A 13758-nucleotide genomic window follows, 5' to 3' on the forward strand; every position below is an offset into this window, starting at 1 on the left:
AAGAGCCAAGGCAGCAGCACAACAGACAGGAGACAACTTAAAAGCATTACAAACGAGAATGAAGCGAGACAATAAACACAACTACACAACTAAGTAAAAGGACGAAAGGACTACGATGACTGGACCAGAAGGACAAATCCAGAGACCAAGCGACTCAGCCAAGGACAACAAGTTGCAAATAATTTGTTGTATGCTACGGGCTGCCATCTCTGGGCCATCTGCATTTGGCCCCTGAAAAATGGTCTTGACCATGCCAACGTCTTAAGTATAACGAAGAAAGGGCGGCCCAAGTGGCAAGGAGTTTGCTTGATGAGTGGATATGGGTGGTGGGTAGTGGCTAGTGGGTAGTGGGTGGCAATACCTTAACAGCAACTATCTCCGCATAGCCCAGCGTGCCGCCATGCAGCGTTGTCACCGATCTCTTCAGACCCTAGGAATGCAAAGCAATTTGGATCCGGTTAGACTCTATTTAATTTGTAGCCATGAATTGCAGCAGCCTTAGCGGATTTCGAGATCTGGCAGTGGAAGTGGAGCTGCGACTCCGACTTACCTTCACGGTTTGGAAGACATCCATGCCGGGGTGGCCGACATCGCCCTTCTGTCCCTTGTCTCCGGGCTTACCCGCCGCGCCCTTCTCCCCGCTGATGCCATTCAGGCCCTGGATAACGAGAAATATGTAATGTTAACTCAAATAATAGTACCATCTGCAGCCTCTACTTCTTCACGTTTCGTATAATTTTTGCACATTTGATTGTTTGGAATGGCCACTTAATTCTCTTCATTGGTGTTTAGTACCATTCAAGCTTGCTCTTTGGTTCTTAATTTTTGTTTAAGTATTGTAAAGATAAATTCGTGTTGAGTTGTTCGTAAAAATATACGCCAAAAAAATATATAAAAATTTTTATATATATTATTTTATAACAACACAAAACAAAAACTTTGCGTTCCCAAGGTGTCCGATTTCTGTACCGGAACTTGTATTTAAAGTATACACTGACACAAATATGAGCCGTTCTTTTTAAGTGACTCTTCAAATACTAATAATACTGACTTGGCGTAAAGGAGTTTCAACATGAAGAACGAATATCTAAAGATAAGGATCCACTTTTTAGACGTGCACAATTTGATTAATATGTTGTGAACCGAGTGTAAGCTTCCAATTGCAAGTTCCTTGAGCACATGGACTCCATTTCCTGTTGTCAACTGCTACTTACCGGATCGCCCTTTTCGCCGCTGTCTCCCTTCTTGCCGCGTTTCCCTCGTTTTCCCGGTGGACCGGGCGGACCTGGAGGACCTGCAATGGAAAGTTTCGGAAGTTAGTAGTGAAAAGCAATCTTAGGGTCGCCTCATTAGTTGCCCATTGAACTTGCCGCTGACCCACAGGAAACTGGATGGCGACGACCAGTGGCAAGCCATTTCCTTGGCTCACATCCCTTTGCCCCTCGGAAACCCCCATTTGCAGTTTAGCCACTTTTTGGGCGTTGTTTTTTGCGCAGTTGGCGCAAATTCATTTAGCTGAAAAATGACTTTTCGCAGCATTTTGTCACGCTGCGGGCTGAGAAGCTGCTGGCGAATGGCGAATGGCGGGCACAAAATATTTACAACCACTTTTGGTGCTATTATTTCGGTGCTGCGAGGAAACTTTATCTACCCAAAAGGACCCAAGGAGCAGCCAGGAGCAGCAAGGAGCAGGGTGGAGCAGCGAGGAACAGGACAAAGCTGCAGTCGATGCTTTTCAATTATTTCGCATGCAATTTTCCATGGCATAAAACTCCGAGCCGAGGTCCTTCGTGTCTTGTAATTTTCCACTGCTGCTGCTTGTCTGTTGGCTTTCCATGGCAATTATTTTTATTAGAGCCGACTCGCTGCACTTGTTGTTTTTTGCATCCACGGAACAGGAAATTAACACCTAAAATTCCAAGACAAAGGCACCAAATGGCTTTTATATGGTCCAATGTATCAGTCGGAAGGTGTGAAAATGTTTAATTAAATTAACAGACAACAGCAAGAGCAATAGCAACAGCAGGTCGCCTACAGGAAACCCCATCCTCCCACACTTGCAAGTTTTTAGGACCGTTCCATATAATAATTGTTGTAATTAAGTAATTTCGTTTTTCTACTTCTACGCCGAAAGAGAAGAAAAAGACCAAGAGCAGCAGGGTCTTCGAAAGGAAGCTGCCCTTAATGCAAGAAACGCCGGCAAACAATTTAAATTCATTTCGCGCTAAAATGGCGCCGCAAACTACCAAAGGCACGCGCGCCTCCTGTCGGTGGGTGGTAAAATGGGTGGGGGCGGCGCTTGGGGGCGTGGCCTTGCTGCAGACTATGTGAAGGTGCGAAGTGAGGCAGCCAGCATGACTCCGATGGCGATGCCGGTGCCTCTGATGCCCCCTCCACCTACCTAATCCACGGATGCTTATTTAATTAAAAAAGATTTCTCTGTTCACGCAGTCGAGAACATGAAAGTACGGAGGCAAATAAAAAGGAAAAGATCCCAGACTAATAGAGAATATTTACAAGAAATGTAAAAAAAATGTTTGTAGATTACCTGCTGGAAGTTTTCGAAAAATTCAACGATGGACCATTTCCCAAAGCCCCGCACGATTAAAACCATTTACTTTATTGTAAGTTATGAATAAAATGACTTTCCCTAAATTAAGAATTTCCAAGAATTTTTAATCAACTCAGTCGTATAGTATTATGCACTTCAGTGCACAATTTCATCATAAATAAATAAGATAAATAGACCATTACTTTTGGTCGAGCGTCTGGCTGCAAGACCCGTCTTATCCTAATTAATAGATCTGCTGAGAAACCCCAAGAACTGCTTCGTTAAACCATCCGTGAAATTTGCCTAATCTTCGAGTTGGCCCACTGTTCTCCGTCGTCGCAAATTATGCGCTTGCAGCACTTGCCAAGTAATAAAAGCCAACCAATTAAGCGTGGCTAAGACCCGGCCCAGAAACAATGAAGGAGTAACTCTGTCCGACGGGGGTGCCAAAGTTGGAAGTTACACAGATGGGAGGGGGCGGCGATTAAAGGAGGGACTTGGGCGTCAAGTGTCGTAAGCCAAAGCCAAACGGAAAGCGTTGACGCACGAAAAAAGAATGTAAGGATCGGAAAATGCGGGGAAAATGAGGGGAAGTGCGGGGGAAAATGAGTCCTGGAGTAGGGCGAGCGGAAGGCCTTTGTGAGCGAGCGGAAAAAGTTAAAATTGCTCTTAATCTAATAGCAACATAATAATCATAATCATAACATCGTTTGCCTTCACATGGGTGCCCTCCGTCTCATTCTTATCCGGGTTTCCCTGGTTTCCCAGCTTTTCCGGCCTTCCCCCGTCGCCGCCCCGCCCGCCCTTCAATCATCGTTGCCATTAACGCCGCATTTTCCGTATTATTTTCGCGTTGATGGCGCCATTTTGGCTTACAGTTTGTTGGCTGCTAATGGCATTTATTTGTTGTTTTTCCCCGCTCCTGTTGATACTGCCGCCTAATGCGCTAAGAAATCTTATTGTGAGCACACAGAAAAATATATACCCGCTTATATATATAGGCTGTCAGGCAAACTAAGTGCGCCGCCAGCTGATGAAGTTGTTAAGTCACAACTTGTTTTTTTCCGCCCAACTTGGTGGCAGTCCTGTCGACTCCAATGTACTTTCCCGCTTCTCCTGATCCTGACGATGATGTTAACGATGATAGCGATGATAATGATGGTAGTGATGGTAATGATGATGGTGCAGGCAATCGAACGTACTCGCGCACATACGTGACAACGGGGTTATAAATCTATATCGATGGCATTAGTTCAAGTGCTGCATCAGCTCAGTCAGAATCAGCCTGCCGCCACCCACCGCCCCCTGGAAAAAGGGAATTATGTCAAGTTGTGAGCGTAATAAATACTCGACTTGGCATCGTTTACGTGCGTACAACACCACGACAACACGTACAACAAACAACGGCTAAACAAGTTGGCAAACACCCCAGAGAGAAGAAAGATGGGCAAACTCAAGGATCCGGACCCCAACTTCGTCTCCACTTCGTCCCCACTTTACCCTCACTCCCATTTCCCAGGACAACCAAAATGGGTCCGCACCTGATCGGGGAATTGAAGTTTCGCCGGCTGCAACATCAACTAACTTTGCCGCCACACTTGGGGCTTGTTCATTCTCCCAGAGATTCATCTAATTTGCCAACTTGCCGCAGTTTCCGAGTTCGGGAGTGCAAAAACAGCAGGGCAAGCTGGCATTTCGGGGTTCAAAGACTTTACTCGGTTCAGTTTGTGGTCAAAGCTCAATTGATTTTTTACTGAAAGGCTAAATCTTTTGGGCTCGATTTGAATGAGTGACTGATTGGGTGGGCGTTGGAAAGGGTTGAGCTAAAATGATTCACTTGGAATTTGGCCAAACGGTTTTATTGAACAGGCAGGCAGGAAAATACGTATATAGACTGTTAACAAGTTAAAGTTCGTTTCGTTTTCTTATAATTTGAAGTATTAATAATGCAGAAAGTTTACCCATATTAGATCTAAACCAATTTTATATGATAAACTTTTTTAGACATGGTTCACGCCCACTTTATTATTAATATGGTGCTGCAAGGAGCAGACTTTACCTATAATCTTGAAAAACTTTTATTTCTAAGCGCACCTGCTACATGCTGCTTGTCTTTGAGCTGTGCGAAAAGTTTTGCGGGCTCAAATCAAATTCCTGAGCTTTAAGACAGCCACTCAGCATTTTCATTAGCCGTGCTTAAAGCGAACGCATAAGAGGAAAATTAAATTTTCATTTAAAGTAGTGCACAAAAGAGCGGAAGCAGCCAGTGCAGCTGGCCCGCAATCCAGGATCCCTGTCATCCTGTCAAGGACGTCTGTGCGCAGCGCAAAATGAACTGCCAGCCAGGAGTGAAACTTGAAAAGCAAACATTGATGGCAAACTTTTAACTTTTGCCGTGACGTGTGTCGTCCTTGTGCTCGGCTGCTCGCTGGCTTGGCTCCCCGGTGTCCTTCGTACGTGCGTCAGCGACAGGCAAATGCAGGATTCAGGATGCAGTTTGCAGTTTGCCATTTGCTGAATGCTGAATGCTGAATGCAGCCAAATACAAAATGGTAAGCATACTTAAAGCATTTGCTCGATGTGCTCCTTCCTGTTGCGGACATAACTGCAAAAGTTTTCCCAGCCTGCCATCCCCAACGGAGTCACGCATTTCCCAGCTCCCCTCCCCCAGCCCACCATATTTTCCCACCTCCTTTCCAATGCAAATGAAATTGCGTAGCCAGCAGCGATGGGTGGCAAGCAATGAAACAAAGGACGAGGGAAATATGCGAGCTGCTCAAATGCCAAAAGGCGCACCGAATGTTGTGTTGCTGGTTGTTTGTCTGCGAGTTGCCACTGTAAATCTTTAATAAATGCGTCTTGCAGCACAGGGACAATAGTGGAATGCGCATGGGAAGACCAGGAAAATGCGGCGCTACATTACATCCGAACCAAAAGGGCGGCGACTTTCGTCCTGCCTCGCTATCCTCGTCCTTGTCGTCTGCTGATGCTGATGCTGATATGCGATACTTTCCATGCAAAATAACTCTTCTTCCTTCGCCCAGCTCAGCTGTTGTTGCTGTTGTTTTTCTGCAGCTTGTCTTCGCTGCCAGCGGTGTTGTGTTCGCAAAAGTGTCTCATGTTGTCCCAGGGACTCGGGAGCAAACACGCTCTCCTTTCTGGGCGACTGTAATTGTAGAGCGATTCGGTTACTTCCTGGAAACCTGCTTTATCCCCCAGACAACAAAAACGACAACGACAACAGCAGCTAAGAAACGATAAGAATCCCTTGCCTGAATATGATTTGGTGATTATCAGATGGGCGAACCCGTTTGTGCTTCTCTGATTTATGCCTGCTCATTAGGAGTAAAACCAGTTCTGCATATGCATATATAGAACACATGTACATATGTATATGCTCAAGCAGTAAATCAAGAAACTGAGACAAGTTGTCCCTATCAACAGGTCAAATTAAATTTAGGTGGCCAATTTAATAGGCAATCTTCGCTCTACGCCATAATTCAATTGCAGTGCTAGCTACGAACATAACTAATTATTTCGCCCGAGTGGACACAAATGCTCATTAATTGACTTATGTACGTCTTATGTGCAACATGCGTAACCATAACTCCGCAAATGGCAGCATCAAATGGTCAGATCATTATAGCTGCCACATAAGCAGCAATGGCCAGGACCAAATTAGTGGCCCTCGGGCGCTGTCTGAAGTTCGACAAATGCATTATGACAAACTTTTATTGGCACTGCGTGTCTGCATATCCATATGTGTGTGTGTGTGTGTGTGTGTGTGAGGGGAAACGGAAGGAGAAACGCAGGAAGAACTAACTTGGGTCCTGGGATCCGCCCGGTTTTATTTACAGGCAAACACATTTGCACGAGGTAAATGCCTGGCGGTTTGGCAAAGAGAGAAAACCAGACAGCACACACACACGCACACACAAAGCCAAACACACACACACATACACACACAAGGCCAAACACACACGCAGACGTATGACAAGTGCAAATGTTTGGCAGCTGGATGTTTGCGGGTGTGTGTGTGTGTTGCCATGGCCAGAAGGCAAATGTCTGACAAATCTGTTGCATTATGGAATAGCAGCAATATGCTGCCAATCCTGTACGATCCTGCTCTCGCATATCGATTTGTCAACGCGTCCTTGCCATTATTTCCTCTCTAATTAAACGCCCTAAATGCTGATTAGTGGCAAATCCTTCGATTCTTATGCGTGGCGCTTTCTGACGACCGCCAACACGGCGTATACGTAATTAGAGTGTGTGTATGCGTGCGCTGCAACAGGTGGCTTTTATGGCGCAATTAATTAGCGCAGCCACGCCCACGAACTTACTCGCTCAGCCAACCCGCCCAGCAATTACACATGTAAATGCAACGCTCGACAAATGTTTTGCGGTTTGGCCATAAATATTATAGGTAATTGTGTACGGGGCAATGGCGAAGGGGCTGGGAAAAAAACATTCTTTGGTTAATTGTAATTTGCATTCACTATCCGCACACAGTTTTCAATTCGCTTTTGCTATCTGATTGAGTGACGGCTTCATGGCTTTGTGGTCTCGTTGGCATCTGGCCGACCCAATCCCAATCCCAATTCCAATCCGTATCCGAATCCGAATCCGAATCCGAACCTGAATCGAAATCCCAATGCCAACCCACCCACTCACTCCATGGAATTCAACAAGCTGACAAATTAGCTTCACATTTGTTTGTCATTTCACTTCGGTTTGCTGTTGCCACCGGAATATTGTTGTTTGCGGCTTATTGCTTATTGCTCCTTTTTGTTCTTCAATGTTTGTTGTTTATACTTTGGTTTTTAATGCAAATTGCATAATTTATTGCAGTTCCTGCTTTGATTTATCGGCACATCGCTTTTTATTTGCTTAAAATTAATGTTTTATTGTTATATGAATTTATGTGGAAATTTTATGATTTAAATGGCATTTTACGATGCGTAATGTGATTTTAATAGAGCAGCGGGGAATTGAATTCACTTTGATATTTATGAGCGCAGTGTTTTTCGGCTCTGCTTTTGTTAAGCGTTAATAAAATAATTCATTTTCTCTGCCGTTCACGTTCTTATTTCCCATCCAGAGAACCAGAGATTTGCATTTCGCTTTTCTTTGCGATACTTGGCTTCTCTCCGTTTTGCAATTTTAATGCAATTTGATTAAACCACATTCTAAGTGGGTGGGTGTCGGGCTATAATTTGCATTGTGACAACTAGGACACCCGCCAGTCAACTTGTTTTGAATCGTAGAATAGCTTTGAAATGCGAATATCTGATTAAATTTAACAGATACCAGGGATTATCATATTTGAAGTCCTTTCTCAGTGAAATCACTCGATTTGGAACGTTTCTCACAATGTGTCGCAAACTTTAAGTCATTTGATTTGATGGTAATGTTGTCACTTATTTCCAGAGGTCCTTAAAGTCCAGTTTATTAAAATGCCAGTCTGTTGATGCGGACAGCAAGCAAAAAGAGGGAAAACCCAAAGGAAAAACAAACAGAAATACAAGAACGGTGAAAAACACTTGTAAATCCCCCGGGGCTTTACCTTATGTTTAAGTAATTGGTAAACGGTATTTCGGTTAAGGCAAACTTGTATATGCCAACCCTTTTTTCCGGCATTTGCCATCAGTGGCCTCGAGATTTTAATGCTTTGACTGTGTTCTGTGTGTTTTGTTTTATTTTCGCACACAAATAAATAGAAAACAAATACGGGACTAATATAAAATCCGAAGGATAATCCCCGGGACGTTGTTGTTTTGTTATTTCTGGTCCAAAATAAGCAATGGAGTATCTGCAAAACGCGATTCAATGAACAGAGGGAAAATCTAAAACAATTTAAACCGAAAACCCCGTGGAAAAAAGAACAGAACAGAGGAGAAACGATAATCCCCTAGAAAAATACGTGGGCGGTGTGGGGCGGCGTGGGGCGGGTAAAGCCCTCTCAACAATAGAAAGTGTTTGGCGCTTATAAGTGAACAAAAAAATGAAAATAAGAATTTCATTTCACTTTCCGCGCGTCTGACACGCTGTTGACTGATGGCTCCCCCCCCAACCACGCTCCTCCAGCTCCAGGGTCCCGCCGATTGAACGGCATTAGCATATTTTCCCAGTGGCTCCTCAATGCTCCAATGCTACGCAGTACTTTCGATTCGCTTCCAAGCAATTGCACAGTTGGATATAAAACGGCAAGACCGCAGTGGGAAATGGGAACCGTCTTGGTGGTATTGGTGGTCTTGGTGGAGCAACGGCTGAAGAACAAAGCAACACTCACTCTCGATTCGCATGTAAATATATTCCGCGGGTAAATCAAGAAATTAATCCCTTCAGCAGCTGCGACAGCTCCAAACAAGTAATGAAAGATATTTTCTCCTCTTCGAGCGAGCGCCTTATAAACACAACAATGAATAGGCGAATCAAGCTGATGAAGAATGATATAATAACAATAATAATAATAATAATAACAGCGGATCCGAATCCCTGTCCCTGTCCCTGTCCCTGTCCCTGTCCCTTCTTCAGATGAATATCCAGAGCCATAAAAAATCACAGCACCCACGGCGGCGCGCAATGACAATAAAAAATGTGACAAGTGATACAAAGTAAATACATGCGAATATGAAACAGGCAGAGGAGCAATGAATGGCAATACGTATCCGTAATACGTATCTGTATGCATGGGCAGCCGTATCTGTATCTGAATCTGTGAATTTTTTGTCAGCCGCCTTCGAATGGTTTATTTGGCCAGCTCTGCTGCCGCCTTTTCCTGTTGCAGTTCGTGTGTGGCATTTGTACAGATTTCTGCACTGTTCTCCGCTGTGTATTTATTATTATTTTGGTTTTTTTTCCTGGTTTTTGGGCAGCGTCGTTGGGGTAAGCCTCTTTTTATGGCCGTAATGGAATGTAACCGAGCCACTGGCACAATACAAAATGCAGCTCACATATTGCCATTGCCCGATGAGTTATGGCTTAATTGTGATGTCAGCGTCGGCGGATGAGGTGGCTGACCATCCAGCCGTACAACTTGTTTGACAGTCCTGCAAATTGCACTTCCTTTGCTCACAACCGATCCTGGTATACCCTTTATTTCGGTCCGCAGAGTGTGATGCCTCAGAGAGGACAAACAATTTTCTCTATATACATATTCTCAAATGCATCTACATTGTAGATAAACTACCAAATTTTACAACTCAGAAAAATGCTATCGTAAGCTAAAACACTGTTGCTTCATATCGATATTGAATTTCAAATTGTTAGTAGGTTGTTCCAGTACATTTAATCCATGTATATAATACGATTTAATGCCCAATAGTTTCAGGCACTTTACCAAGCCACTTTCACAATAACTGATTAAATGCCTGCATTTCTCTTAGTGGATAAGCCATCTAGCAGTTCTCGCTTCAGTAGTTACTTCTTTTGACGAGCTATACCCGACGAGTGTGCCATATTCCCAATAAATAAGCCAAGGGAGAACACAGTCCCTCTTGCTGACACCTCAGCGTTCCACTTGGGGATGCGATGGGATGAGATGAGATGGAGTGACATTTACACAATGGTTATGTTGCCGATATGCGCGATATGTTGGAGCCATCACTCATCTGACGATGTCTCCTCCGCTACGCGAGCACTGATGATATGAATGAATTATGTGGCTGGTATAGAGTTGCAGGGATGAGATGGGATGCTATGCGATGGGATGGGATGCGTTGGATGTGGGGACTGTGGGGCGCAGAGGGATGGGTTTGTGTCGACATGCGTTTAACTTGCGGCAATTTTGTAACATGGAATCTGCAGACGAGCAGCTGACGATGGGCGACAATGTTGGAAACATTGTTGCAGTGGCAGCATCTACAGCAACAGCAGCATCGGCCACAACAACAACAGGAGCATCAGCAGAACAGGAAGACGGGAAACCTGCAGCTGACGCTTTTGGTGGCATATGTGCCGGCTTGAAGCCCACTCCTGTGGCATTGTTCGTGTGGCATAATTTAAATAATTGAAAGTTTTACGCTTACGCGCATAATGCACAATGCACTGGCAGCAACAGCTGAACATCCGGATGCCCTGATGGCTGAAGCATCCACACGCACATGCACATCCACATCCAGATCCATCCATCCAGCATCCTGCATTCAGAATCCTGCTGCATCCGTTTGGCAGCTGTCCTGGCGCTTTAATGAGCAAATTACAGGCGAACCACCGCCGCCCGGTTCTGCGGCAGCTACATGGGAATGAAATTAACCAATTTCACTGGCAAATGCAAATGAGCAGAGGCTAAAATATATCGCGACTACATATGTACATACATATATATTTAAATGGTCCCTTCGCATCTGTATCTGCGAGCGCGTCCTGCGTTGTTTAATTTTTTGCCGTCGGCCGCGTCAGACGCGAATTCAAATTAAATGATCACACTGCGCCCAGCACAAGTTCAAATAGACAAATGCGCCGCTGCCCGGGGCACAGATACAGATACGCAGATACAGATACAGATAGAGATAGAGATACAGATACAGATGCGGATACCGGCAACCCTTTGTGCCACCACATCCTGCTCCCCTTTTGGCGCGGCGCTCTGTATGTGTGCGTGAACGACTGCCCCCATTGGTACGTGAGTGCAAACTGCTTACGTTCGTATCATACAAATCATGCAGCTGCCATAAATTCTAAATTGCCAGCCATTTTAGCAGACACACAGCCCCGCCAGACAAGGCAGTAGATGGATTCTCGGGCGGAGGGACAATGGCTTGGACATTGCCGCAGGTTGACTGATAAAAACGATGGCCCGGCCGCCGATGAAGCGAAGCCAGGGAATGCCACAGTGGTCCTACGGCTGTTTGAACGCCAATTTATAATAATGCCTTCGCATTTGCTGATAAGCATGCAAATAATTGCCACAACGAGGCAGTAAACTTGTTTAGGTAATGGTCTTTATACTCGAACCGCAGTTATTACGTTTCCCTTTGCGAAGATGTAAGACTCTGGCCATATTTTTAAGCTGATTACTGCTCACGAACGAGTCAGTTTGGTGAATTTCATTCTTCAGGTCAAGTGCTTATTATTTTTTCCCTTTTTAAGCACCTTACAGAACACAAAACAACCAGTTTTGTAGTAAATTGTTAACAATAACAAGAAGTTTAAGAAAAACATATTAAAACCCTTAAGCTATTCGAAGCAAGTTTAATTTCATTTTAATATTTAGATTTTCTCAACAAAGCTCTTGTGTCCAAAGCACTGTTCCAACGAAAGTGGTTACTCGAATTGTGCAACATAATGAGACTTGACATGTTATTTGCCCATTGAACGGTCAGTGAGTGTGTGATCGAGTGTGAGTGGGTTGGTTGCCGATGGTGTTTGATGTTTTCTCTGCTGAATTTCGCAGGGCAGCAGTAATTGTGATTGCTTAAATACAGAACTCAGCCGGCCAAAATGCAGGGATATTCGTCCTGATGGAGCCACGCCCTGGACTTGACTCCGCGTAATTTTATATGTTTCGCTACAACAGCCACGGCAGCGAATCTGTGACGGAGGGAGCCGTTTTGTAAATAAATTGAGAATGTGCCGCATGCATATACATTTGCAGACACATAAACGCATTCCCGCAGTCTCGTATGCAAAAGTCTATTTATTCTGGAGTCAAAATATGCAGCAAAATATGCACACAAAGTAGCAGCAGCAGCGAAAGCAGCAGAAGCAGCAGCAGCAGCAGCAACTTTCTATTATTTTAACTTTTTATATTTTTCGTGCGCTGCTCAGCTCCTTTTTTATGGCACACTCCGAACCCGTCGACGCCTTTGTTGCTGTTGTCTCTGGCTTCATTATTTTTATTAGATTTTCCTCGGGCCCTCAGAAACGGGGAATATGATAATGTGGCCACTTCAAACGGGTTCAATAGAACCGTTCCGTTGCTTTCCGTTCCGTTCCCGGTGCCCGATTCCTTGGAGCATCTCGTTGCTAATCCGGGCTTCTTGCACCCACACGAGCTCTCGCAGATTGCTAGTCATGTTGTACACACAACAAGTACACCACAAGCCAACACATACACACACACACACACACTCTCTGGGGCTGTCATGTTGGATTGGAATGCATCTAATGGCATAGCATGGCATATTACACATACGCCCCGTGGCGCATTGTCTAATAAATACAAATTTAGACAGCATGATTTGCCAGCAGGGCTGGGCATCTCGAGTGCAATGCACTTGGCTTCGACTTGGAAACATGGAAACATGAACCTGCGCCTGGACGGCTGCAGACACACACACATAATGCATACCTATAAAATTTATTGGCGGGGGGGATGACCTGTGTGTGCGGGAGATGACCTTTCGGCCTGCATCCTGCCAGATGGCAAGGCCCATCTGAGTGGCCCTAATGTGATGTGGCCGTGTCTAACAGGGTCATTAGGCAGAAGTGCCAGTGCGCTAATTATGCAGCTTCAAGTGGCCAGTGGAGTAGTAGTAGCAGGATATGGTGCAGAAACAGGAGCAGCAGCTGCATAAATCTCCGACTAGGCCAATTATGCACTTTATGGTACGACCGGAGCGCCATAACTGCCCGGAACTGCCCGGAACACTTGCCCCACAAAACGGGTCACATAAATCCCGACTGTGGCCACGACATGACCTCAAGCCACTGCTAGTCGCATTATGACAAGGCCTGCCAAGTCGAATAAAAAGTGCCCACAGGCCACAATGGGTTGCAGCCGAAAGATAACCGATCGCATTTGGGCCACTCCACAGACCACCAGTTTGGGCAGAAAGAATTATGCTCAACCAGCGACCGGATGACTGCAGTTGTGCAGCCTAGGAAAGGCTTGACTTTGCTGCTTTTGAATAAATTGAATTCGTTCCATGTTTTTCCAAATAAATTAGTATAGCAATGGCCATGTTTGCACTAATTAAGTATTCATAGCTTTAGTGTTTTATTATTTATGTCAAATAAATTTCACACCCAAGTGTTAGATCCTAATTGAACATCTTCTGTATCTTTTGCACATCTTTTGTATATATGGATATGTGAGTTTGATTGCTGTCTGAAAATAAAATTTATTCACCCACTGAGTCAACAGTTGAAAACATATTTTCTTAGCCAAAACAATTCAAGGACTTTGACTTAAGTATTTTGTTTTGGCAACAAATATTTGAATTGTGGAATTTGCTTAACGGCTAAGGACATAAACCAAGTAG

General features: G+C 44.6%; 1 protein-coding gene across 16 annotated transcripts in view; it reads right to left on the reverse strand.

Moving 5' to 3' along the window:
• The window catches only part of LOC120451237 (collagen alpha chain CG42342), a 70864-nt gene that overhangs the window by 20803 nt on the left and 36303 nt on the right, over positions 1-13758 (reverse strand). For 10 of the 16 annotated variants that reach the window (XM_039634748.2, XM_039634745.2, XM_039634741.2 and 7 more), the window contains exons 3-5: positions 1215-1294; positions 551-658; positions 362-430 (exon numbers count right to left, since the gene is read on the reverse strand). In XM_039634748.2, the coding sequence (XP_039490682.1) occupies positions 362-430; positions 551-658; positions 1215-1294 (257 nt within the window). The remainder of the gene's footprint in view (positions 1-361; positions 431-550; positions 659-1214; positions 1295-13758) is intronic. The other 6 variants (XM_039634739.2, XM_039634749.2, XM_039634742.2 and 3 more) reach the window with 1 other exon arrangement.

Source organism: Drosophila santomea, chromosome 3R (genome assembly GCF_016746245.2).
Source record: "Drosophila santomea strain STO CAGO 1482 chromosome 3R, Prin_Dsan_1.1, whole genome shotgun sequence".
In the NCBI taxonomy this organism is placed as follows: Eukaryota; Metazoa; Arthropoda; class Insecta; order Diptera; family Drosophilidae; genus Drosophila; species Drosophila santomea.